The sequence below is a fragment of the Mobula birostris genome, chromosome 12 (genome assembly GCF_030028105.1).
Source record: "Mobula birostris isolate sMobBir1 chromosome 12, sMobBir1.hap1, whole genome shotgun sequence".
NCBI classification, from domain to species: Eukaryota; Metazoa; Chordata; class Chondrichthyes; order Myliobatiformes; family Myliobatidae; genus Mobula; species Mobula birostris.
The window spans coordinates 42,436,639-42,464,126 of record NC_092381.1 but is presented as its reverse complement, the minus strand read 5'-3'; the positions used below and the strand labels follow the sequence as shown (position 1 = coordinate 42,464,126).

General features: G+C 40.9%; 1 protein-coding gene across 1 annotated transcript in view; it reads left to right on the top strand.

Annotated features, from left to right (window-relative positions):
* ccdc17 (coiled-coil domain containing 17) overlaps window positions 1-27,488 on the top strand; it is a 104,208-nt gene that overhangs the window by 53,501 nt on the left and 23,219 nt on the right. The window contains exons 10-17 of the mRNA XM_072274544.1: window positions 3,550-3,773; window positions 4,867-4,952; window positions 11,648-11,863; window positions 14,285-14,507; window positions 16,759-16,869; window positions 17,294-17,451; window positions 26,515-26,674; window positions 26,866-26,958. Coding sequence (XP_072130645.1) covers window positions 3,550-3,773; window positions 4,867-4,952; window positions 11,648-11,863; window positions 14,285-14,507; window positions 16,759-16,869; window positions 17,294-17,451; window positions 26,515-26,674; window positions 26,866-26,958 — 1,271 coding nt within the window. The remainder of the gene's footprint in view (window positions 1-3,549; window positions 3,774-4,866; window positions 4,953-11,647; window positions 11,864-14,284; window positions 14,508-16,758; window positions 16,870-17,293; window positions 17,452-26,514; window positions 26,675-26,865; window positions 26,959-27,488) is intronic.

The window sequence follows — 27,488 nt, the reverse complement described above, 5'->3', positions numbered from 1 at the left end:
CCTCTCTTATTAGCAAGGCATTTTCACCCACAGTACCAGTGACCCAGGTTCAATTCCCATTACTGCCCGTAAGGAGTTTGTACATTCTCCCCGTGACTGTTAGGTTTCCTTCAGGTACTCCAGTTTCCTCCCACAGTCCATAGATGTTGGTAAGTTAATTGGTCTTTGTAAATTGTCCCATGTTTAGGCTAGGACTACATTAGGGGTTGCTGGGCAGCACAGCTCAAAGGGCTGAAAGGGCATACTCCACATTACATTTCAATAAATTAATGCCACTCACTGGATGATTTTCGTTTCTCGCACCATTCTCTGAAAACTCTCGAGACAGTTGTACATGAAAATCCCAGGAGATCAGTAGTTTTTGAGATACCTGATCCACCCCATCTGGCACCAACAGACATTCATGGGTAAAGTCACTTAGACCATTTTTCTTCCCCATTCCAGTGTTTGGGCTGAACAACAACTGAAACTTTTGATCAATTCTGCATGACTTTATGCATTGAGTTGCTGGCGCGTGATTGGCTGATTAGATATTTGTATTAACGAACAGGTACAAGATCGTACCTAATGAAGAGGCCACTGAGTGTGTGTGTGTGTGTGTGTGTATATATATATATATATATATATATGTTTGTATAAATCATAGTCCTTTTATGTGATTTGATGCTGATATTTAACTGTCATTTAACTTCTTAATAGACATTATTTTAAATTATAATCTTTAAATTTAATGTCATTTACGAAATCATTTTGTGGAAAATGGGCTGGAATTATCTTAGTGTGACTCATCTGAAGTTAGTTGCTTGCTAAGACAGTGAATTTATCACCAGTTGCTATAGATCATTGTTGTCCCAAACTGCAGGACCTTATGGATGTCAAGAGATGTGTGATTCCTGTGCATTGTTCCTCCAGCAATTAGTCTTCCACATTTAGTGCATTGTTCCTCCAGCAATTAGTCTTCCACATTTAGTGCAGGAAGGTATTCTTCTGTTCTGATGATCCCAAGTTACTCAACGGTGCTTGTGGCAGGAGCAGTAGTTGTACACCTCTAAATATATATTGGCTTAGCAGCTCATACTGCTTCCTAAGTTTGCTTGGCATTCCACAACCGAGATGTAACAGCTTGCTCCAATTCATAACTCACCTTAGTTAAAGGTCATGCTCCAAGATTTGTCCATGTATGAGCACTTGTCCTTCCATGATAATCATGCTTCAAAACTCTAGCAGCTCATGCACTGCAGAAGCATCTTCCCATGAGGTAGACAGTCTTTGATCATCTTGTTTCAAGTTATTTGTGACAATTATAATCAATATTTCTTGTGGCAATGCATTTCTATGTGCTAATAATCCAGAATTTGTTGACACAAGGTATAATGTAAAACTTAAGTACAGAAATTCATGGCTTTACCGGTGGCTTTTTAACATCATCAGGATTACTACTGGGTATAATCTTCTATGTGCCTACCACAGGAGGTCAAATCTTAAATTATTCTTCTAATATTAAAAGGAATGTTGGTTGAAGCACCAAAGAATTGGAAGCCACCAATCAGGCATAGTTCATTCATAATTGGTGTGAGGGTACAATTATAAAACTACTTCACAGAAAACGTGGCTATTTGGCCCACTAGACCTTTGGCAGTTCTTTAAAAGACACATACAATTAATTACTCTCTGCATGGTTATTCATTGTAGACAATTACATTTTACCTGTTTGCGTATATTTTTCTTTAGCTTTTGACAGTTAATATTTCCACCAGCCCTGCAGAAAGCATTACATTTTTATAGGCTTTTCAAATGTGGTGATGAGAACAGAGATAAATCCAAAATCAGGATGTGTATACGTTGTAATACTTATCTGTAAAATGTGTCAATAATTTAATTGTAATTGATCTGAAACAAAATTTCTTAACGCCTCACACATTCCATTTCATCTGAATCCTGTATTGTGACAGCGTGCTTAATTTCTAAAAAATGTTTAAAGCTATATTCTTTCTGATTGATCAGTCAATGCATGACTTTCGTATTTTTGAGTTTCTTCAAAACATTTTGTATTGTTGGTATAGACAGAATTTATCAGAATCAAGTTTATTATCACAATCATATGTCATGAAATTTGTTGTTTTGTGGCAGCATTACAGTGTAATGCATAAAATTACTGTAAGTTGCAATAAGAGTATATAAAAAATAAAGAAATGGTACAGAAAGAGGGCAAAATAGTAAGGTAATGTTTATGGCTTCACAGACCATTCAGAAATCTGATGGTAGAGGGGGAGAATTTGTCTGCCCGCAGGATCCTTTATCTCCTCCCTAATGGTAGTAATAATAATGGTGAGGGTTGTTCATCTTCCTGAGGCATTTTCTTTTAAAGATGTCCTCAATGGTGAGGAAGATAGCATTAGGACAAGGACTGTTTGGATGGTAAACAGTTTCTTCACTCAGGCTCTGAGACTATTTGTTACCACCTAGGTCTGATCACTTATGCAGTAGTGTTATACTGTACTTTTTGACTATTGTTGCAAATGCACCTTATGCTAAGTGTAAGTTTTCTGGAATATATTTTATTACTTGTTAATTCCTTTGTAGTAATATTACTTCATGTGTTGTGTGTGAGTTATAAGTACTGTGTTGAGTTCCTTGCCTGGAGAAACGTCGTTTAATTTGGCGATATACATGTGTATGATTGAATGACAGTAATCCTGAACTTGAACATAGAGGAGCTCACTGAGATTGCAACCTTCTGCAGCTTTTTCCAATTCTTTGCAGTTCCGACTCCATACCAGACAGTGATGCAACTGTCTAGAATTCTCTCCACCGTGCATCTGTTGAAATTTGCTCGAGTTTTCAGTGCCATATCCAATCTTCTCAAACTCCTACGAAGTAGCTGCTGGCATGCCTTCCTTGTGATAGCATCAATGTGTTGGGCCCAGGATAAATCCTTCGACATGTTGACACCCAAGAACATGAAGCCGCTCATCCTTTCCACTGCTGGTCCCTTGTGAGGACTATTGTGTGTTCTGCCAATATTCCCTTCCTGAAGTCAACAATCATTGTAACGTTTATCATTGCAAGTAATTTATGTCTTTATCCACCATTAGACAAACAATTTTAAAATGCATTCATTCTCAATAATTTGCATTTTCTTTGTTGCATTGTTGTTGACTTGCTCTTTTTTCTCCACAGATGGCAGCATGTGCCTTAAAAAAACAAACTGGTGCTCATGGTATTAGTTTGGTGTTAAGGTTCATTATTCCATTAAAGGGAACAATCATCAAACCAGGCTTAAAGTTAACTGAAAAATGTTAATATTAATATTGGATATCCAAAGTGAAGAGATGCTTGTGGATATTATTTTCATTTTAATAAATACAAAGATACTAACAAATGGTCACATCTTTGTGATTTACAGACTATAAATCCAACCCCTTGTAAAGCGATCCAGTATTTGTATATGAGTAGGACAATAGAAATGCAAGTTGGCATTATAGAGAATTTGCTGACGGGAGTAGATACTATCTTGAACAGTGAAAGGTATCTTCTGATTTATTGCAGACCTGGAAAAGGAGATACAGGAGATGCAGCGTGAACACGTAAACAAAATGAGTGACCTGCAAGCAGAAATTGAGATGCTAAGAAGTGAAACACACAGAATGCGAAGAGGATTGAGGTCACCTCCTCATATGCCTCAGCCTCCACTTCCTCCACCACCTCCTCCTCCTCCTCCTCCCCCCCCCCTCCAACTAGGTCCAAACCAACATGCTTGGGTTCCACATATGGTAAGAACATTTCTTTCTTGTACCAGTTACAAAACTGATTGTTTTTACAGAAAAAGAATTAAGATTTCACCTTTTAAACTATTTCTGATAGGATTAGTTGGTGTGCTTGATATGAAAGGGTCACTATAGTTTAAGTAAATTTATTTAGGAATTGTTTAATGGGACTTGATTAAATATTCAATTTGGACGTTGAGAGTAATTATATAAAAGCTGATTTTCATAAAGCATTTGTCATGAATTCCACATTGTTGCTGATTTGTTATTTCAACTTCATGGTAAAAAACTATGTAACTTATAAATATATGTAAAATTGTGTTCATGGTCTTGTGTCGCACAGCTAGCATATACTTTTCTTGAAATATATCTCTTGTAACACAAATCAATTTAAATTCGCACAAAATGCTGGAGGAACTCAGCAGGCCAGGCAACATCTATGGTCAAGAGTGCAGTCAATGTTTCGGGCCAAAACCCTTCAGCAGGAGGGTCTCAGCCTGAAATGTCAACTGTACTCTTTTCCATCGTTGCTACCTGGCCTGCTGAGTTCCTTCAGCATTTTGTGTGTGTTGCTTGGATTTCCAGCATCTGCAGATTTTCTCTTGTTTGTGAATCAATTTAAATTCAGTCTGGAATGATTGGAGGAAAATTATCCTTTTTTGCTTTATTTTTTTTAAAAAGTAGAATTAAAATATATTAATGTATTGCCAAGATTAATATTATAGCTGTCCTTGTCATTTTTATCCTTTTCCACCATTTGACTAAGCTACGTTAGAGGGCATCCATTCTCTTATAGTTTGCATTTTCTTCTCTACATTTTGGTGAACTTGGCATTTCTCTACTTCAATGGGACATGATATCATATACTGTATATTAAAAAATGACTTTATTACTCAAATTAGTAGCAAGTTTTCGGTTAAGGTTCCTGATGCAGTCAGGGGGCACATCACCAAACTAATTTGAAAAATAACTGGAAAAATGTTGATACTAGTATTGCAGATCCAAACTGAATCTTTGCATCCTTCAGAATGAGTGTCTCATACTTTGAATTGTCTCAAAACATAATCATCCTGAGATATGCTGATTACCTATTTTAAAGGGCAACACAAGACCTCAGACGCCTCTGATTGCCAAGCATTTCCTGGATCCTACAGATGCTTTGGGGCCTGCCCCCTATGATCCAGTGTAAGTACTTGCAGATTATAAACAATTGAATCTATCTGTCAACTATGACTGGTTCTCTGCAAGTGCTTGATGCACAATTGTCCATTGAGCTATCATTTTCCAGTTTCTGATGATCATTTCCTCAAGAAATTCAGTTTTCACTTGTCTGATATGCTGTGGTTCTCACCAGATGCAGATTATAATTTTTTTCCAGTGAGTATTTAATATCTTTACTTTCCAATGCACTGAGCTATTTTAACAGCCGATTCTTCATTTGACAATAAAGGAAAACAAATATGATTTCAAATTAAGGCTTCCTGAAAGAGTTATTACAGTTAATGGGGACATAGTGGGACCAGTGCATTTTGGCCCAATTAAGCATCTGCCCCAATCAGCCAAAGTTTCATGGAAATAGTGAAAAAGGTATATAAAAAAAAGACAAACTACCATTTAACTGAGTAACAAACCACGTACTTAACTGAAATACAAAATAAATTAGAACACCATCAAAAGTGCAGAGAAAATTTACAAGGATTTTGTTGGGTCTGGAGGATCTGATTTATAAGGAAAGATTGAATAAGTTAGGACTATATTCCTTAGAACATAGAAAAATGAGAGGATATTTGATAGAAGAATACAAAATTATGAGGGGTAAAGATAGGGTAAATGTGAGCAGGATTTTCCACTGAGGGGTGGGACTACAACCAGAGGTCAAGGGTTAAGGGTGAAAGGTGAGAAGTTTAAGAGGAACATGAGGGGAAACATCTTCACTCAGAGAGGTGTGAGATTGTGGCATAAACTGCCAGTATAAGTGGCCCATGCCATTTCGATTTCAATGTTAAAGAGAAGTTTGGATAGGTACATGGATAGCAGGGATATGGAGTGCTATGGTCCTGGTGCAGGTAATTGGGAGTAGGCAGATTAAATGGTTTTGGCATGGACTAGATGGGCCAAAGGGCCTGTATCTGTGTTATACTTTTCCAGAAGGCATCCATTTCCTCTTTAATATTATACCATAAGACATAGGAGCAGAACTGCGGTGGATGCTTCCCTGGTGTCATGGATTCTTGATTACCTGACTGACAGACCACAGTACGTGTGCTTGCAACACTGTGTGTCTGACAGAGTGATCAGCAGCACTGGGGCTCCACAGGGGACTGTCTTGTCTCCCTTTCTCTTCACCATTTACACCTCGGACTTCAACTACTGCACAGTGTCTTGTCATCTTCAGAAGTTTCGGGATGACTCTGCCATATTTGGATGTATCAGCAAGGGAGATGAGGTCGAATACAGGGCTACTGTAGGAAACTTTGTCACATGGTGTGAGCAGAATTATCTGCAGCTTAATGTGAAAAAGACTAAGGAGCTGGTGATAGACCTGAGGAGAGCTAAGGTACCGGTGACCCCTGTTTCCATCCAGGGGGTCAATGTGGACATGGTGGAGGATTACAGATACCTGGGGATACGTATTGACAATAAACTGGACTGGTCAAAGAACACTGAGGCTGCCTACAAGAAGGGTCAGAGCCGTCTCTATTTCCTGAGGAGACTGAGGTCCTTTAACATCTGCCGGACGATGCTGAGGATGTTCTACGAGTCTGTGGTGGCCAGTGCTATCATGTTTGCTGTTGTGTGCTGGGGCAGCAGTCTGAGGGTGGCAGACACCAACAGAATCAACAAACTTATTCGTAAGGCCAGTGATGTTGTGGGGATGGAACTGGACTCTCTCACGGTGGTGTCTGAAAAGAGGATGCTGTCTAAGTTGCATGCCATCTTGGTCAATGTCTCCCATCCACTACATAATGTACTGGGTGGGCACAGAAGTACATTCAGCCAGAGACTCATTCCACCGAGATGCAACACAGAGCGTCATAGGAAGTCATTCCTGCCTGTGGCCATTAAACTTTACAACTCCTCCCTTGGAGGATTAGACACCCTGTACCGATAGGCTGGTCCTGGACTTATTTCATAATTTACTGGCATAATTTACATATTACTATTTAACTATTTATGGTTCTATTACTATTTATTATTTATGGAGCAACTGTAACGAAAACCAATTTCCCCCTGGGATCAACAAAGTATGACTATGGCTACTAACTGGGTCATTCAACCCATCGAGCTTGTTCTGCCATTCCATCATGGTTGATTTATTGTACCTCTCAATGCCATATTCCTGCCTTTTCCAAGTAACCTTTGACACCCTTCTAATCAAGAACCAACCTATCAACCTTGGCTTTAAATACACCCGATCATTTGGCCTCCACCACAGTCTGTGGCAATAAATTCCACAGATTCACCCCCCTCTGGCTAAAGAAACTCCTCCTTATCTCTGTTCTAAAGGAACATCCTTGTAGTCTGAGGCTGTTACCTCTGGTCCTAGGCTCTTCCATTATTAGAAACATCTTCTCCGCATCCAATCTGTCCAAGCCTTTCAATATTCAGTATGTTTCAATGAGATCCCTCCTTATTCTTCTAAACTCCAGTGAATACAGGCCCAGGGCCATCAGATGCACCTCATGTGTTAACTCTTTTATTTCTGAGATCATTTGCATGAACCGCTTCTGAATTCTCTCCAATGTCAACACATCGTGTCTTGGATCTGGGACCCAAAGCAGCTTACAATACTCCAAACAATGCTTAAAGCCTCAGCATTATATCCTTACTTTTATATTCTTGTCCTCTCAAAATGAATGCTAGTATTATATTTGCCTTTCGTACTACTGATTCAACCTGCAAGTTAACCTTTAGGCAATCTTGCAAGACCCTTTGCTCCTCTGATTTCTGAATTCATTCTCCATTTAGAACATAGTCGATGCCTTTATTCCTTCTACAAAAGTGCATGACCATGCACGGCACTGTATTCCATTGGCAACTTTTTTGTCCATTCTCCTAATCTGTCCAAGTCCTTCTGCAGATTTGTATCATCTGCAAACTTAGCCAAAAATCATCAATTCTATCATACAGACCATTAGCATATAATATGTTAAGTAGTGGACCCAACACTGACTCCCGCTGAACACCAACCAATGAAGGCCCTCTTTATTCCCACTCTTTCTCTCCTGCCAGTCAGGCTTCTGTCCGTGTTAGCATCTTTACTGTAATACCATGAGCTCTTATCTTGTTTAGCAGCCTCATGTGTGGCACCTTGTCAAAGACCTTCTGAAAATTCGAGTACACAAAGCCCATTGACTTTCCTTTATCTATCCTGCCTGCTATTTCCTCAAAGAACGTGATAACGAGTCGCACATTTTTTCTTTGCATTGTTGTTGATTTGCTGTTTCACCTCTACGTGACTCCACAAGATGCAGCTTTGAAACAACTACCTTCTAATTGTAAGGGGTTTCTTCTTGTATGTTACTGCGTATGTTCATCAAAATTGCTTCTTTGTTATGTTAATCTTTTATGTTACTGTGTATTTTAATTAAAGTGGCTTCTTTGTGATGTTAAATGCTGAGAAAGTTATCTGGCTAGCGGTTTGCTTGGGTGATATTATTGATAACAGAGCGAATGAACCAATGGGTCTCCATGTTATTCTTTCTCGGGGTGATATGCTGTCTCATAGGGCTGGGAAACGGGGATTTCGATGGAGAGTTGGAGGAGAGACCGGGAGGACGACGGGGAGTTGGAGGAGAGACCGGGAGGACGACGGGGAGTTGGAGGAGAGACCGGGAGGAGGACGGGGAGCTGGAGGAGAGACCAGGAGGACGGCGGGGAGCTGGAGGGGAGACCGGGAGGACGGCGGGGAGCTGGAGGGGAGACCGGGAGGACGGCGGGGAGTTGGAGGAGAGACCGGGAGTTGGAGGAGAGACCGGGAGGATGACGGGGAGTTGGAGGAGAGACCGGGAGGATGACGGGGAGTTGGAGGGGAGACCGGGAGGAAGGCGGGGAGTTGGAGGAGAGACTGGGAGGATGACGGGCGTGCTAGGAGTGCTCTGGTCCATCACTTTGGGTAGTCCCGAGCTGTGAGTCGAGGGGGTCGGAGCAGATCGCAGGGGGAAGAAAGAAGGTCTCCAGCTCCAACTGTGTGTGCACGGAAAAATTGAACTTTGATAGGTCTGGCGCCTTTTTTTTTTCCATGCCCTTTTGTATTGTACCTCTATTAATCTCATAATCCTAGTGAGATTTATAAAGTGTAATTTGTAAAACGTACATTGTGTGCTGGCTGATGATTGATGTTTGAAGCTGAATCAGGTGGCATTTGCACAGCAACCGATGGGCCCCAACCAACACATATTCCACTCTCCCCTCCTACCCCTCCTCACAGTCCCCCACCCTGCTCTCATGACTATACCCCTTCCCCACACAAAACCACCATGGTGGGCTTCACAGCTCTACAGGTGAGAAGACAGCTGAAAAGTCTCAACCCAAGCAAGGCTGCAGGACCGGGTGGTGTCCGTACCAGGGTGCTCAAAGCCTGTGCCCCTCAGCTATGTGGAGTACTTCGCCATGTCTTCAACCTGAGCCTGAGGCTCCGGAGGGTTCCTGTACTGCGGAAGACGTCCTGCCTCGTCCCTGTGCTGAAGACGCCGCGCCCCAATGGCCTCAATGACTACAGACCGATGGCATTGACCTCCCACATCATGAAGACCCCGGAGGGACTTGCTCTGGAGCTGCTCCGGCCTATGGTCAGGCCACACTTAGATCCCCTCCAGTTCACCTACCAGACCCGACTAGGAGTTGAGGATGCCACTGTCTACCTGCCGAACCGTGTCTACGCCCACCCGAACAAGCCAGTGAGCACTGTGAAGGTCATGTATTTTGACTTCTCCAGTGCGTTCAACACCATCCACCCTGCTCTGCTGGGGGAGAAGCTGACAGCGATGCAGGTGGATGCTTCCCTGGTGTCATGGATTCTTGATTACCTGACTGGCAGACCACAGTACGTGTGCTTGCAACACTGTGTGTCCGACAGAGTGATCAGCAGCACTGGGGCTCCACAGGGGACTGTCTTGTCTCCCTTTCTCTTCACCATTTACACCTCGGACTTCAACTACTGCACAGAGTCTTGTCATCTTCAGAAGTTTTCGGATGACTCTGCCATAGTTGGATGCATCAGCAAGGGAGATGAGGCTGAGTACCGGGCTACGGTAGGAAACTTTGTCACATGGTGTGAGCAGAATTATCTGCAGCTTAATGTGAAAAAGACAAAGGAGCTGGTGGTAGACCTGAGGAGGACTAAGGCACTGGTGACCCCTGTTTCCATCCAGGGGGTAAGTGTGGACATGGTGGAGGATTACAAGTACCTGGGGATATGAATTGACAATAAACTGAACTGGTCAAAGAACACTGAGGCTGTCTACAAGAAGGGCCAGAGCTGTCTCTATTTCCTGAGGAGACTGAGGTCCTTTAACATCTGCCGGACGATGCTGAGGATTTTCTACGAGTCTGTGGTGGCCAGTGCTATCATGTTTGCTGTTGTGTGCTGGGGCAGCAGGCTGAGGGTAGCAGACACCAACAGAATCAACAAACTCATTTGTAAGGCCAGTGATGTTGTGGGGATGGAACTGGACTCTCTGATGGTGGTGTCTGAAAAGAGGATGCTGTCCAAGTTGCATGCCATCTTGGACAATGTCTCCCATCCACTACATAATGTACTGGTTGGGCACAGGAGTACATTCAGCCAGAGACTCATTCCTCCGAGATGCAACAGAGCATCATAGGAAGTCATTCCGGCCTGTGGCCATCAAACTTTACAACTCCTCCCTTAGAGGGTCAGACACCCTGAGCCAATAGGCTGGTCCTGGACTTAATTCCTGGCATAATTTACATATTACTATTTAATTATTTATGATCTTATTACTCTTTAATTATTTATGGTGCAACTGTAACGAAAACCAGTTTCCCCCGGGATCAATGAAGTATGACTATGACTAAGCGGGAGACAAGGTTGGGCTGTGGACGGGGTTTCCCCTAGATAAATACGAGCCAATATAGCTGAGCGTTACATCGTATTTTGGCCCACTCTCCCTTGGCATTTGCCGTACCTCTCAGGATAGAATCCATTGTTTCTTAATAGGGAAAGGAAAGCTATGTTACTAAATGTTTGCATGCAAGTTTCTCAGGCATCCAGTGGCATAAACAAATATGAAGCAAAAGAAAAATATTTAAAATTTGCTGTGAATTTGTTGTAGGGGCAAGGAAAGAGAAAAACCAATGAAATGTCTGAACTGGCAACTAACAGGGTTGCTAATCTCATCCAAGGATTCACATCAGATGGACTCTGTGAAAGTGTGTTTGTTTTATGCTTGTACTAGTTATAGTTCTGTCCTAGATATTGGTATGTATAGCAGTGTGCATAAATGCAAACTTCTGGAGCTTCTCATCAGAGAAGCTCCAGTTTTGAAATTATATTAAAATGACAAGTCCATCCAATTTAAATGGTACATTGTCACTCTTTAACATTGTAATGATGACTTTTTTTATTTTGTTGGCTTCAACCCAAAAGCCAGCACTTGTATTGGTAATTAACTTTCATATTTGATGTCAGTAAAAGAAATAATGGCCTTATTTATATCATATAGTACAAAATCATTTTCAATTTATAAGAAAACAGAAGTTTTTGGACCATCTCCACCACTCAGTTACTGAAAGTAATCCATTCAGGTGCAGTGCATGGTTTCTTTTGCATTCATCTTTATTAGTTCTATAACTTGTCCTTCCTGTGATATCTAACTGATATAATGTTTGTGTCAAATTGATGTCTTTAATTCTAGGGCAGGTTTTGTCGTTTTCTATGATTTCCTTCTTGGCCTGGACCCAACCTACCGGCTCATCCGCCTCGTTACTGGTTTGTACAATAATGGACAGGAGATGGGGAAACCATCCGCCTTGCCTCCTGTGTGCTGTGAAATGGGAAATGGGCCTCACTACATGTCAGAAGGACTTAAGGGCAACTTTGGAATTTTGTCTGCAAGGCAACCAGTACCAAGGTAAAAGTGATTCAACAAGTATCTTGTGTGACCAAGATAGTTCTGTTTATATTGTGCGTGACTTGTCCTAAAATTAAATTGTTGAAATGGAGTATACCTAATATAGAGTTGTGACAGGAGCTGACTAGAATTCAGTTCTGATATACCAGTTTAACTTTACAGATTGACATATTTCTTTTCTGTTTACCTTATTTCTAGAAATAGTTTAAAAAAATGAAATTTGCACATGAAGTGCTGGTATTAGTGCTGGTGAATGAAGTTTTTCAAACCAGATCTAGTTCTTACTTTTACAATTTAAATACAGTTTGAAGTTCCTCCTATAGAGCCAATAAAGTCTGCCATTAACTCCTGTCAACTTCAGGATTTTTTACCTTCTGATTTACAATGTCCTCCAATCCCCTTGATTTAAATCACAAACAAGCCACATCAGAAATGACAGGGTTATTGAGGTATATAAAATTGAGAAGTACAGGAAATGTAGACTCATATCAGAGGTAGATAACACGAGAGAACACAGGTTTGGGGTAACACACATTTAAAAATGCTAGTGAGCACAGCAGGCCAGGCAGCATCTATAGGAAGAGGTACAGTCGACATTTCGGGCCAAGACCCATAGAAACCATAGAAACTACAGCACAGAAACAGGCCTTCTTGGCTGTGCCGAACCATTTTCTGCCTAGTCCCACTGACCTGCACACGGACCATATCCCTCCATACACCTCCCATCCATGTATCTGTCCAATTTATTCTTAAATGTTAAAAAAGAACCTGCATTTATCACCTTGTCTGGCAGCTCATTCCATACTCCCACCACTCTCTGTGTGAAGAAGCCCCCCCTAATGTTCCCTTTAAACTTCTCCCCCCTCACCCTTAACCCATGTTTTTCTCCCCTTGCCTCAGTGGAAAAAGCCTGCTTGCATTCACTCTATCTATACCCATCATAATTTTATATACCTCTATCAAATCTCCCCTCATTCTTCTACGCTCCAGGGAATAAAGTCCTAACCTATTCAACCTTTCTCTGTAACTGAGTTTCTCAAGTCCTGGCAACATCCTTGTAAGCCTTCTCTGCACTCTTTCAACCTTATTTATATCCTTCCTGTAATTTGGTGACCAAAACTGAACACAACACTCCAGATTCGGCCTCACCAATGCCTTATACAACATCATCATAACATTCCAGTTCTTATACTCAATACTTAGATTAATAAAGGCCAATGTACCAAAAGCTCTCTTTACGACCCTATCTATCTGTGACGCCACTTTTAGGGAATCTTGTATCTGTATTCCCAGATCCCTCTGTTCCACTGCACTCCTCAGTGCCTTACCATTAACCCTGTATGTTCTACCTTGGTTTGTCCTTCCAACGCGCAATACCTCACACTTGTCTGTATTAAACGCCATCTGCCATTTTTCAGCCTATTTTTCCAGCTGGTCCAAGTCCCTCTGCAGGCTCTGAAAATCTTCCTCACTGTCTACTACACCTCCAATCTTTGTATCATCAGCAAATTTGCTGATCCAATTTACCACATTATCATCCAGATCATTAATATAGATGACAAATAACAATGGACCCAGCACTGATCCCTGTGGCACACCACTAGTCACAGGCCTCCACTCAGAGAAGCAATTCTCTACTACCACCCTTTGGCTTCTTCCATTGAGCCAATTTCTAATCCAATTTACCACCTCTCCGTGTATACCTAGTGACTGAATTTTCCTAACTAACCTCCCATGCGGGACCTTGTCAAAGGTCTTACTGAAGTCCATGCAGACAATATCCACTGCCTTCCCTTCATCCACTTTCCTGGTAACCTCCTCGAAAAACTCCAATAGATTGGTCAAACATGACCTACCACGCACAAAGCCATGTTGACTCTCCCTAATAAGTCCCTGTCTATCCAAATGCTTGTAGATTCTGTCTCTTAGTACTCCCTCCAATAACTTACCTACTACCCTTCATCAGGACTAACTGAAAGAAGAGATAGAAAGAGATTTGAGAGGAGGAGGGGGAGATCTGAAATGATAGCAGAAGACAGGAGGGAGAGGAATGGAGCTAAGAGCTGGAAAACTGATTGGCAAAAGGGATACGAGGCTGAAGAAAGGAGAGGATCATGGGACGGGAGGCCTAGGGAGAAAGAAAGGGGGAGGGGAGCCCAGGGGATGGGCAAGGAGTTATTCTCCCTCTGTCCCTCTCACTTTAACTCCTTGCCCAACCTCACCACGCTCACACTCTTTGTAGCAATACATTCTTGTCACTTTTTCAGTTCTGTTTAAGAGTGCTTGATCAAAAACATCAAATTCCTATTGTTCCATCAGCACTGATGCTGCCTGAGCTGCCCAGAGTTCCATCATCTTCTGTGTTTTGGAAAAGATCATAAGTCCTTTATCTTTTTATGCTTTCTTTGTTTATGTTAACAGAGTGCGCCCTGCCCTTGGAATCTCTCTGGTATTTGAGCTCCAAGCAGCTGGAGGCTTTGATCCATATGGGCTGGAAATTCAGCGGCTGGTTTCCAAAGGCTGGGCAAAGATAGATGTGTTTGATAATCACAACCAAGTTATCAGTGGCAGATGGAAAGTTCCAATACGATCTCTACCAGTAAACCAGTCCCTCACGACTAGCCAGCTCAATGGAATTCCTCAGGTACATTTAGATGATATTTTGATTTCTAAACAAAAAAAGCACAACTGTTTTATTTAAGATCTATTCACATTAATAATCTTGCTGCTGCAGGTTTAAGGCTGACGATTTAAAAATAATTTTAAATGCACAAGCTCTTTCAATCCATCTTTGCAAAGTACCTTTTTGTCTTGCTTTCACCTTGTATCTTTGCCCTTCCTCGTGAACCTCAAAAATTCTGCCTCAATGTAACAATTCTAATATTGTACATCCTGAAATGCTGAATTTAGTAACAAAGTTGTAACTTCCGTGGGGGCCCCCAAAGAGACATTACAGAATTATTAGCAGTTTCCACCAGGATAAATCTGCAGCTGATGAGTAAGCCATTGAAGTTTCAATGTGTCTGGGACTTAGACACATGTACGATTGAATGCTGAGCTTTATAACCTACAGATCAGTGGATGAAGCTACATTTATCTCAACACAGTGTCCAGGAAAGAAAAAAGAAAGGCAGCGCAATCATCAACCCCTAAATCACCCCTCCCCGCACAAAAAAGGGAAGAAAAACAGAACAAGCACATCAAGCTCCCAAGTTTCTTCTCCCGCACAAAAATCAAACTAAATGAACAGGCACGTTGACACCCCAAATCCCCCCCTTCCCCCACACAAAAAAACAAGAAATATTGGGTGAAAAATACAGAATACAAAAAAACTATAAGACTGGAAAAAATAGTTTATAGTCCAAGTCAACACAGAAAACTTGGGCAACATTTTCCAGGCACAGTGGCAGGCTCTCCCCTCTCCAGTGGCGTAGCAGAACATTCCTCAGTGGTCAAAGGCAGGCAGCCGCTGTTCACCTTCTCGATTCACCTCGATGTTTCAATCTCCCTCATTCGCTTAATTGGCAAACAATGGAAGCTTTTATCGTCAAGATGGAGTCAAATATTGGCTTGCGTCCCATCCCACAGCCTGAATGTCATGAGGTTTGCGCACGCTACCTCTGCCTCCTGGAATCTTCTCGGAGACTGCAGAGCGCTAAAGCACTCAAACGATTTCCAAACTTCTGCATTTGCCTGAGTATTTCAACCTCCCTCATTTCTTTATTTGGAGAATAATAGAAGGTTTAAACAGTGAAATGGAATTGAACATGCTTGCACCTTGTCCCATGGCCTGCCCGTCATGATGTTTATGCACGCTGCCTCTAGGATCCTCTTGGAGACTGCAGAGTGCTGGAACAACCGAACAATCCCCAAACTGCAAATCACAGGCTCCATCGGTTCTAAAATCACATCCAAGATGAAAAAAACAAATGCAAAAGACATGAGTGAAGTGAAATGTATGGTTTCATGATCTATCTAGAGGATGTTGACTGAAGGAGTACTGTACGCAAGTGACATCTTGACCAGAAGTCAAGAAGTTTTAATTATCTTGTTTCTAATAAGCTATTTTAATAATTTTTTTTGAAAATGCCAGCCAGGGACATTGGAAAGTTTCTAAATGGCTCATAGCTTTAACCTGAGCCAATTGGAGCTGAAAGTTTGTAAAGCTGTTCTGAAGCTTGGACCTCAGTACTGCAACAATTGAAGCCTTCGTGCCCTAAGACTTTGAGGGTGCAAAGTCCAGCAAGGTCAACTCCACATCTTGACCTGGAGTTGGTGAACCAGAAACTCAGCTGGAAACTCCAAGCAATGAGCCAAATCCAGCACAATGCAGTGTGTAGTTTTAAAAATTATCCTTAGTATTAGATGCAGTTTGAAGTCACTTTGGTAATCATTCATAATTGTCAGAATTTATTTTATTTTACTGATACAGTGCAGTGTAGGCGCTTCCAGCCCTTTGAGCTGTGCAATCCTCAACAACCCCAATTTTAACCCTAACCTAAACACAGGACAATTTACAAAGACTCATTTAACCTACCTGATACACCTTTGGACTGTGGGAGAAAACCAGAGCACTTGAGGAAAACACACGTATTTCACAGGGAGGACGTACAGATTCCTTACAGAGGACACCAGAATTGAACTCTGAACTCCAACACCCCAAGCTACAATAGCATTACACTAGCCACTACGCTACTGTGGCACCCTAAGTTAAGAAGTTTATAAGTTACAGGTGTTTCCTTGAAGACTGTGATAGTGAGAAGAGAAGTTGTGTATTGCTTTGTGTATACTTAGATAGCAAAGTAATGCAACATGCAGATTTTGTGTTTTTAGGAAAACTCTTTACAGACTATTTACAGTCTTCAGTAAATGTTTATTTGTATATACTTGCTTAGGTTGGCAGTGCTGAGCTCTGTCTGAGATTGGTAAATGCACGAGACGCTGAAATGCAGTCAATGGCCATTATTGATCCCCACAGTACATCCATGTATCAATATCCACCTTTGGTAAGTTTTACTGCAAATAGAATTTGATCTTCCAAGGCAGCAATAGCAGAAATTGATGGCCATTCTACCATTCCTGAGTAAGAAAAGCATTCGGGCAAATTGAGCTCTAATCTGATGCAAGGCTTCAACCCAAAACATTGATAATTCTTTTCCTCTGACAGCTGCTGTTCTGCTGATTTCCTCTAGCAGACTGTTTGTTGAGCTGGAAACACATTCTAGTTGTGTTGTAGACAAAGCCTCTTTCTTTACAAAAAGAACTACAAATCTTTCAAAAGATCTAGTTTTCAGTTCTAGTTTATTCTAAGCTGATAGAAAAAATGATACATTGATGAAGTTTATATATCTGTAAAAAAAAAAAGCAGGATTATGCAGTGTAACCAGATCTGTAGATTATATGAAGGATAATAGTTGTTTCTATTTATAGGTGGCTGGCCGTTCTGTTCCTCCTGAAAATCTGCCTCCTCCTCAATTCCTCTCTTATCACACTTCTCCAGCTCATTATCACCCTCTCACTTCTCACACCGGTCACGTTGACCTCCCTCCCAATGATGGACACAGTGACCTCCGCAAATCCAATCAAAGGTGAGAGTGAGAAAGAGTAAGATTGATCCTTTCTTTGACTCCTCTTGGTATCACGATCTGAACTCACCATGGTTAAGCCCGAAAAGATTTGCATTAATAAAATAAAAATAACTTGTAGAAAGATCATTTTCATGATTATTACAAATAAAGTTTTCTCATATGAGATGATCTCATTCAAAGCAAAATCATACGTTGTATTTATAGTGGAAAATGTGATGTTCAACAGGTTTGTAGAATCTCATTGTATTTTATTTAACAATACACTATATAAGGATGTCTGATCTGAAAGTACTTTTACCTTGTTTTTGAAATTCAGTTCAGTTAAACAATTGTGAAAGATCACATCATGTTTGTTACTGATGTATTGTTCTAATCCTAGTTTTAATAAAAAATATTTTCTTTAAAGATGTTTTAATTGAATCAAATCTGTGTGTTATAATTGAATCCACTATTCTGTTTTGGAGTTGTGAAGTGAAAAGTACTGAGAGTTTCAGTAGAGCAGGCAGCATTGCAGATCAATAACCTTTTATCGATTTCCATCAATTGGTTCAAATGGTTCAAATTAATATCAGAGAATGTATACCATATGCAGCCTAAAATGGTTACTCTTCACAGAGACACCCATGAAACAAGAAACCCCAAAGAATAAATGATAGTGATATCAGAACCCCAAAGCCCCCCCAAGCACAAGTTGCAGCAGAATCATCGACCCCCCCCCCACTTGCACCAGCAGAAGCTCCAATTCCCCACCATGCAAGAAATGGAAAAAGCCCCCAGAGAGACTTTGATTTAGAGGCCATTAAAAACTGCAGTGCATAACTCAGAACTTTAGTATCTCACACCAGCGGGGAGAGCGAGATTGCTCCTGCAGCAACGAGGGCAGGAGGCCAGCAGCTCACTGTTCCAATGTTACAATCTTCCGCATCGCTTCTCCAGGCTCCCTGACTCGGGGACCAACAGGCTCTCCCCCTGTATCAAAAGAGTGAGAGGGATCACTCAAGTACAGGAGCTCTTTCCAACAGCAGCACTCACCGCCTGCTTCCCCAATGTTTCAGTCAGGGAAATCGGCAAGGAGCCGGATTGTCTGCGGGACCACCCCCTCAAGGTGCATGTCTTCCAGGCCACTCATGGAGATACTGAAACACAAGGCTGCACGGCCCGTACGAAAACTTGCTGCTTGCAGAGAACTGTAGTTTGAGCTGCAGCTGTAGATCACAGACTCCAACAGAATCCTAGCCACCTTGAAAAGAAAAGAAAGACATGAGAAAGGAAGAATAAGCTGTTTCGGGGATGGTCTGGAAGAAGTTGTCTGGGTCTACAAAAACCTCTTATGCCATCTTTCCTAGTTCCTCCCACTGTCAATTAGTCATTCAACATTTTAAAAAAAACTTTTTTTTTAAGAATACTGTTTAATTTGCTGAATATTTGTAGTATTTTCAGTTTTAAATTGATCTTCTTGTACATACATTCCAACTGGAACTGAAGTGTCACAAGTACACTTGGATCAATTTTGCACCATACTCAATGTGACCTTCTCAGTATTTTTCATTGTTTTGTTACACGTAGATTGGGAGATAAGACCTATACACCAGATTCCAAGAGTTGTCTCACTAATGCCATGCATATTTTTTCTAAGAAAGGGAGTTTGTGGAATGCCTCAGAGATGGATTCTTAGAGCAGCTTGTATTAGAGCCTACCAGGAAGAAGGCAATTCTGGATCTTGTGTTGTGTAATGAACCGAATTTGATAAGGGAACTTGAGGTAAAGGAGCCATTAGGAGGTATTGACCATAATATGATATGTTTTAATCTACAATTTGAGAGGGAAAAGGGAAGATTGGAAGTGTCAGTATTACAGTTGAACAAAGGGGACTATGGACACATGAGAGAGGAGCTGGCAAAAACTGACTGGAAAGATACCCTAGCAGGGATGACAGTGGAACAACAATGGCAGGTATTTCTGGGAATAGTACAGAAGGTGCAGGATCAGTTCATTCCAAAGAGGAAGAAAGGTTCTAAGGGGAGTAAGGGGCGACCATGGATGACAAGGGAAGTCAAGGACAGTATAAAAATAAAAGAGAGGAATTATAACATAGCAAGGATAAGTGGGAAGCCAGAGGATTGGGAGACATTTAAGGAGCAACAGAAGATAACTAAAAAGGCAATACGGGGGGAAAAGATGAGGTACGAAGGTAAGCTAGCCAAAAATATAAAGGAGGATAGTAAAAACTAGGTACGTGAAGAGGAAAAAATTAGTTAAGACCAAAGTTGGGCCTTTGAAGACAGAAACAGGTGAAATTATTATGGGGAACAAGGAAATGGCAGATGAGAGGAACAGGTACTTTGGATCTGTCATCACTAAGGAAGACACAAACAATCTCCCAGATGTAATAGTGGCCAGAGGACCTAGGGTAACAGAGGAACTGAAGGAAATTTGCATCAGGCACAAAATGGTGTTGGGTAAACTAATGGGACTGAAGGTTGATAAATCCCCAGGGCCTGATGGTCTGCATCCCAGGGTACTTAAGAAGGTGGCTCTAGAAATCGTGGACGCATTGGTAATCATTTTCCAATGTTCTATAGACTCAGGATCAGTTCCTGCAGATTGGAGGGTAGCTAATGTTATCCCACTTCTTAGGAAAGGAGGGAGAGAGAAAACAGGCAATTATAGACCAGTTAGTCTGACATCAGTGGTGGGGAAGATGCTGGAATCAATTATGAAAGATGTAATAGCGGCGTATTTGGATAGCAGTGGCAGGATAGGTCTGAGATAGGCGAGACTGTCATATGTTGAAAGATTGGAGCAACTGGGGTTGTATACACTGGAATTCAGAAGGATGAGAGGGGATCTGATTGAAACATATAAGATTATTAAGGGATTGGACATGCTAGAGGCAGGAAACATGTTCTCGATGTTGGGGGAGTCCAGAATTAGAGGCCACAGTTTAAGAATAAGGGGTAGACCATTTAGAGCGGAGTTGAGGAAAAACTTTTTCACACAGAGGGTTGTGGTTCTGTGGAATGCTCTGCCTCAGAAGGCAGTGGAGGCCAATTGTCTGGATTCTTTCAAAAAAGAGTTAGATAGAGCTCTTAAAGATAGCGGAGTCAAGGGATATGGGGAGAAGGCTGGAAAAGGGTACTGATTGTGGATGATCAGCCATGATCACAGTGAATGGTGGTGCTGGCTCGAAGGGCTGAATGGCCTATTCCTGCACCTATTGTCTATTGAGCCTATACTTTTCTAATCAAATCCTCATGCTAATTTTTAATTACAGTGACACTCAGTTTTCTTAGAATACTATCTTTACCAATCATTCTAATCTTTTTTTTATTGTTTATTGTCATTAAGATACAGCATGGAATAGGCACTTCTTCCTCTTTGAGCCGCACCACCCAGCAATCTCCCAATTTAATCCTATCCTGATCACAGGACAATTTAATCCTATCCTAATCACAGGACAATTTACAATAACATACTGACCAACCAGTATGTCTTTGGTCTGTGGGAGAAAACTGGAGCACCTGGAGGAAACTGACGTGGTCACAGGGAGAACGTACAAACTCCTACAGACAGTGCCGGGAATTGAACCTGTGTCACTGGTACTGTAAAGCGTTGTACTAACCACTATGCTACCAGGCCGCACTAAAAATTTCTGACCATTGAAAAGGAAACATATATTTTCTACCAAAGTAGATGTCTTCAATTTTCTTTTTGCTTTTCACTACCTTTCATGTGCTCTATCTTTGCCTATTCACTTACCTGTTCATAACCCCCAGAAGCCTCCTCTATTCTCCACTCAGCTTCAATTAGCAACCAACTCTGTGTCTTCAAATGTGGATAAATGGCTCTTGGTATCCTCATTCAAATCATTAAGTTTTGAAGGTTATGAACCCCCGACAACCCCAATTTAACCCTAATCACAGGACTATTTACAATAACCAATTAACCTACCTGGTAGGTCCTTGAACTGTGGGAGGAAATTATAGCACTCGGAGAAAACACACACATTCCGTGGGGAATACGTACAGAGACCCCTTACAGAAGATGCCTGAATTGAACTCCGAGCTGTAATAGCATTGTACTAACTGCTGCGGTACTGTGGCACCCTTACAAGGACCAAGCAAATTCATGTCCAAGCTCTTCGTCCTGGTACTCAGCACCTCTCTTCACAACACCTCTGCCACAATTATCATCAGGATTGGTGTCCCACTAGGCTGCATCCTCAGCCCTCTACTCTCTCGCTTTGTATGCCCAGATTCCACACTAGCTCCATCTACAAATTTGCAGATGATACTGCTGTAGTGGTCTGTATCTCAGGTAATGGTGAGTCAGAGCACTGGAAGGAGATAGAGATGCTAGTATCATGGTGTCATGATGACCTTTCCTTCAAAGTCGGCGAAGGCACGGTAGGGGGGCAGTGCACATGCTGCTGTTTACATCAGTGGTGCTGATGTTTAGAGGGTTGAGAACCTCAAGATCCTTGGGAGGAGCATCAGCAATATCCTGTTCTGGTACAACCATATTGATGTCATGGCCAAGAAAGCTCACCAATGCTTTTACTTCCTCAGGAGGCTAAGGAAATGTGGCATGTCCCCTTTGACCTTCACCAGATTTTATTGATGCACCAGAGAAAGCATCCTATCTGGATGCATCACAGTTAGGTATAACAGTTGCTCTGCTCACAACTATAAGAAATCGTAAGGAGTTGTGGGCACAGTTCAGCACCTCACTGAAATCGGCCTCCTCTCCGTGGACCCTGTCTACACTCTTGTTATCTTGGCAAAGCTGCAGGCATAATCAAATGCCCCACCCACCCTTAACATTCTCTTCCCACTCCCCACCCCCATCAGCCAGAAGATACAAACACCTGAAATCATATACCACCAGGCTCAAAGGCAGCTTGTTATATAGCTATTAAACTGTTCCTAAGTATGATGAGATGAAATCTTGACTTCACAAGCTAACTTATTATGAACTTGCCCTTCATCTCCTGCAATGCACTTTCTCTTTATCTGTGACACTTTATTTTGCATTCTGTTATTTTTTCACCTTGTACTAATTCATTGCACTGTTGTAATAAATTGATCAGTATGAACATTCAAGACAAAGTTTTCACTACATCATGGTACATTTGACAATAATAAGACAATTTATCCTAAACTTAGAAATTATTATATTCATTTCATTAATCAAATCTCAACCTACATCTATATATTACTCCTTGTCCCCAACCTCTAATTGTTAAATTTTACATCAGACTGCAAAAAAGAGCTTGCAACCCTGTCAAGACATTTATTCTAGTCACTCATTTGATATCTCCTCTCCCAAATCTTTGATACTGACTAGCAGAAAGGACAAGGCAGTGGGTATGTTGGCAGTTGTTGGTTGTTCTCCATCTTCATTCTGGTTTTGAAATTTATTGTTATTTCTTTGTTGCTGAGAGTAATTCCTAGAGCTGCTAACGCAAAAGTACAAAAGAACCTTCAGCAGAAGGTCTGCTGTAGTTCAGGAACGTCTCTGACTGAAATGTCTCCTGTACTCTTTTCCATAGATGCTGCCTGGCCTGCTGAGTTTCTCCAGCATTTTGTGTGCGTTGCTTGGATTTCCAGCATCTGCAGATTTTCTCTTGTTTGTCATTGGCAATTCATTTCCATAAATAAAACTAAATATTCAACTGAAAATATTATTTAAACACAATTCATCCTATTTTTGGAAGGCAAATCCAACACACACTTTCAGATTCCATCTTAACAGCAAATTTATGGATGAATTCCCAAGTGGATTTACAAATTCTCTAATGCGGCTCTTTGACATGATGATGTAACACATGACCGGGCAGAAGATTTGACATCACAGCAAAGTTGCAGAGATTTTCTTGATTCTCATGAGGGGGTTGAGGGTTCTATTTTATTTTAATCTTATGGCAATTAAATTGCTCTTGCATTTACTATACACCATTGTGCGGCAGTGCGTTTATCAGCAGGAATCCTCCATGTCAGATTGCAAGTCAGCACCAACATCGAGAGGAAGAGTTACTCAAAAGCCAATTAATTGGCAGCCTTTCCAATGACTTAAGGGAAAGAAGGGAATGGAGTGAAAAGAATCCCAGGTACAAACATGAAATGGAATCTACAGGCAAGTGAGAGAGTTGTCCAAAACCCAACTTCCCTTTTTACAGCTATCGAGCTGTGTCAAGAGGAATCCCCTTTACCAGGACTTCAGTCTAAGTCCCCTTAACTTCCCAAGAAGAATTCCTTGGGTATGGGAGGTAAACAGTTGTATTATCATCATTAGGGATAAATGACTCCAGTGAGAAGATGATGGTACACATCATAATGAAGGTTTGATCTTAATGCTGGACAATTTTTCAAAATAGCTCCAAAACACTATTGAATGTAAATAGCAAAGGCCATAAAAGTCCAAATATCTGTTTTGTTTTCTGCATTACTTAATGATATATATATATAAACACAGGCAAGACGTTAGTTAAACTTTGATTGAAAGACCTTGATCTTGTGCAATATTGCATTCTTGACTTTAGGAAAGTTATTGGGTCTGTTCACATTGAAGTAAAGATTTAGTGAATTAATAGGACGCAGGTATAAGGTATGGGAACAACTTGTAAACAGGCTTTTTGAATGGAACAAGAAATAATGCAGCATTTTAGAGAGCAGACTGCAGCTGAATAGTCAGAGCAGTTAGGCAGGGCATCATTTGGCTAGTAGTTATATGCTGTACAAAGTAACCCAAAGTTAAAACTCCCAATAGTTTCAGAAAACTAAAAAAATTGCTAATTTGTATACTTACGTGGTCTGTAGATGTGTGTTGGAAAGTATATTAACTGGTTGCATCATGGCCTGGTATGGAAACACCAGTGGCCTTGAACAGAAAATCCAACAAAAAGTAGCAGATACGGCCCAGACCATCACGGGTAAAGCCCTCCCCACCACTGAGCCTATGGAAATGGAGCGCAGTTCCTGGAGAGCAGTATCCATCATTGAGAACCTTCACCACCCTGGCCATTCTCTCCTCACTGCTGCCATCAGGAAGAAGGTACAAGAGCACAAGAGCTTCAGGACTCACACCTAGAATAGTTATTACCCCTCAACCATCAGGCTCTTCGACCAGATGGGATCACTTCACTCAACTTCACCTGCCCCATCACTGAACTACTGAACTGAAGTAGGTTATGGTCTCTTTCAAGAACTCTTCATCTCATGTTCTTGATATTTATTGATTACTTATTTAATAGGCATCCGTTAGTCTCGTGAGACCATGGATTTGTGCCTTGGAAGGTTTCCAGGGTGCAGGCCTGGGCAAGGTCATATGGAAGACCAGCAGTTGCCCATGCTACAAGTCTCCCCTCTCCACACCACCGATGTTGTCCAAGGGAAGGGCAATTACTTATTTATTATTAATTTTTTTTGTACTTGCATCATTTGCATTATTTTGCACATTGGTTCTTTGGCCTGTTGGTTGTGGTCATTCATTGATTCTATTATGTTTCATGGATTTACTGTGTATGCCTGCAAGAAAATGAATCTCAGAGTTGTATGTGGTGACATATATGTACTTGATAATAAATTTGTTTTGAAATTTGAACTTAAGCTAGACAATAAATATTACCTCAGCAATATTTCCTGTATAGAACAAATGAAAATAGTGTCTATTTCTGTTAGTTAAAGTACTACTCAGATGCCATAAGTTTAACATTATTTCTAAAAGCAAGGGAGAAATAAGACATAATCCCATTTCCCTCTGCAAAGGAAAGTAATTGCATGACCTTTTTACAAAAAAAGTTATGAAATAGTATTTCTAAGCATGTTCCTTCACGTACAACCCTTGAACCACATGGCTAAAATATTTAGTTCACCATGTCTAGAACCAGAACTGCTTTCTTGGTAATTGCGCACATTTTACATGTAAAATTAAATGATGATGTATTCGTAAAGAGGTCGGTTACCAATCTTTAGTTCACAGAATAACTAAGAAAACTAAGTTACGGTTTTGGCCTGATGAAGGGTTTCTTTTCCATAGGTGCTGTCTGGCTTGCTGAGTTTCTCCAGCATTTTGTGTGTGTTGCTTGGATTCCCAGAATCTTCTGATTTTTTTCTTGTTTTTATATTTAGTTATATTAACTCTCTGGTGATGAAAGAGAAAGATTAGCTTTTTTTCCCCTCACACGTACATCAAAAAAGTCAGAGCAAATGTGTTGTTTTGCTTCGACGAGCACAGTCCACGGGTTGTGCTGGGGACAGCCAGCATAGTGTCACCACACTTCCAGGACTAACGCAGAATGCCCACAGCTCACTAACCCAATCCCTCAACTGTATGTTTTTGGAATGTAAGAGGAAAGGAAACTCAAGCAGTCATGGGGAGAATGTGCAAGCTGCTCACAGAGAGTAGCGGGAGTTAAACGCTGATTGGTGATCACTAGCAATATAAAGTCTTGCCACAGTGCTGCCCATGAGGAAACATCAAATCCAAGTTAGTTGATCATAATACTTGACAACAGGAGGATCAAGACTGAAATTTGATAACAATTTAAATGCTGTATTTATACCTATTGCAATAATCTCCTTACTTGTGGAAGACTATTTACACAATCATGTAGAATTTCCTGTTCAAAAATCCACATGATAATGGAAAGCTATGTATCAAGAGAGAAATGTTATCGTGCAATAACCCACAAATCCAAGCTGAGCAACAATGAGAGGTGAAGCCAAAGCACTTCTAAATAAACAAATAGGCAAAAGAAGATTAAACAACCAAGTTTGGTTGAATAATTCACAGTAGCATCAGGGGAACCAGGAATCAAGTCTTCAGCCAACATCTGGATGATGGTGCAGAGTACATGAAAATACCAAAAGGAAAAGGAATAAAGGAATGCATTCAAACTGATTTTACATCAAAAATGTAGCATTTTTCTCCAAGTATGAAACATAATGTATTGCCAAGTTTTAATCATCATTTAGTATTTCAGAAGAGAGAGATTATAAATCATTAGATTAAAAAAAAGAATGCTATCTGCTTACATTTTGATATTTGTATTTTCTCTTCCAGACTTGATGATGAAAGTAACTTAGTTGTACAAACAGCCAGGGAACAGGACAATGAAAATGTACTGGATAAAGCACTTGTATTAATTGTGGATCGTGTAAGAGGGGCCCCGAATGGAGATGGTAGCTTGAGATTCGCTGGGTACCATCAGAGAACAGGGAAAGTAAATATGTGATGTATTTTCATGAACTTTCAATTAGCCTACAAAGCAAATATCCATTTAAGTTCAGGCCTTGTAGCTTCAAAACCAGCAATTTTTTAAAGCATATCACCCAAATATGTTTGCATATGCTTATAATAAATGCATTGCATTGTACTTGTAAGACTATCTTGAATTAAATCTTCCTTTGGTAGGTGATTGATACAAGGAATTCTGGCCTGTTATGGAGCACTACTCTTGTGAAATCTAATATCAAACAAGGCTACTTCATCTTTGGAGAGCAGGAGGTAGGGTTCCTGATGAAAGTATCAGTGAAAGAATGTGCAGTTAATGTAAAATGAGCATTCTAATTATTATTGAAAATAGTTACGTTGATCAGTATTTCATATAATATTTGAATACTCAGCTTGTGGAGCTTGTTGGTAAGTTCAGTATTTATTGACAATCTCCTGTAGTGCTGTTTGATACAAAGGACCAGGCTATGCTCTTTTCTTGCTGCTGCCTTCAGGAAGGAGGTACAAGTGCCTCAGGGCTCGCACCACCAGGTTTAAGAACAATTACTAATCCTCCACCATGAGGCTACTGAACAAACTACACTCATTCCACTTCTGCTGTTCCCACAACCGATGGTCTCACTTTAAGGACCCTTTATCTTGTTATTTCATGCTCGTTCTTTATTGCTATTTATTTGCATTCGCTCGACTTGTTCCATTGATCCTGTTTACAATTAGTCTACTATAGATTTGCTAAGTATGCCCACAGAAAAAGAATCTCAGGGTTGTATGTAGTGACATGTATGTACTCTGATAATAAATTT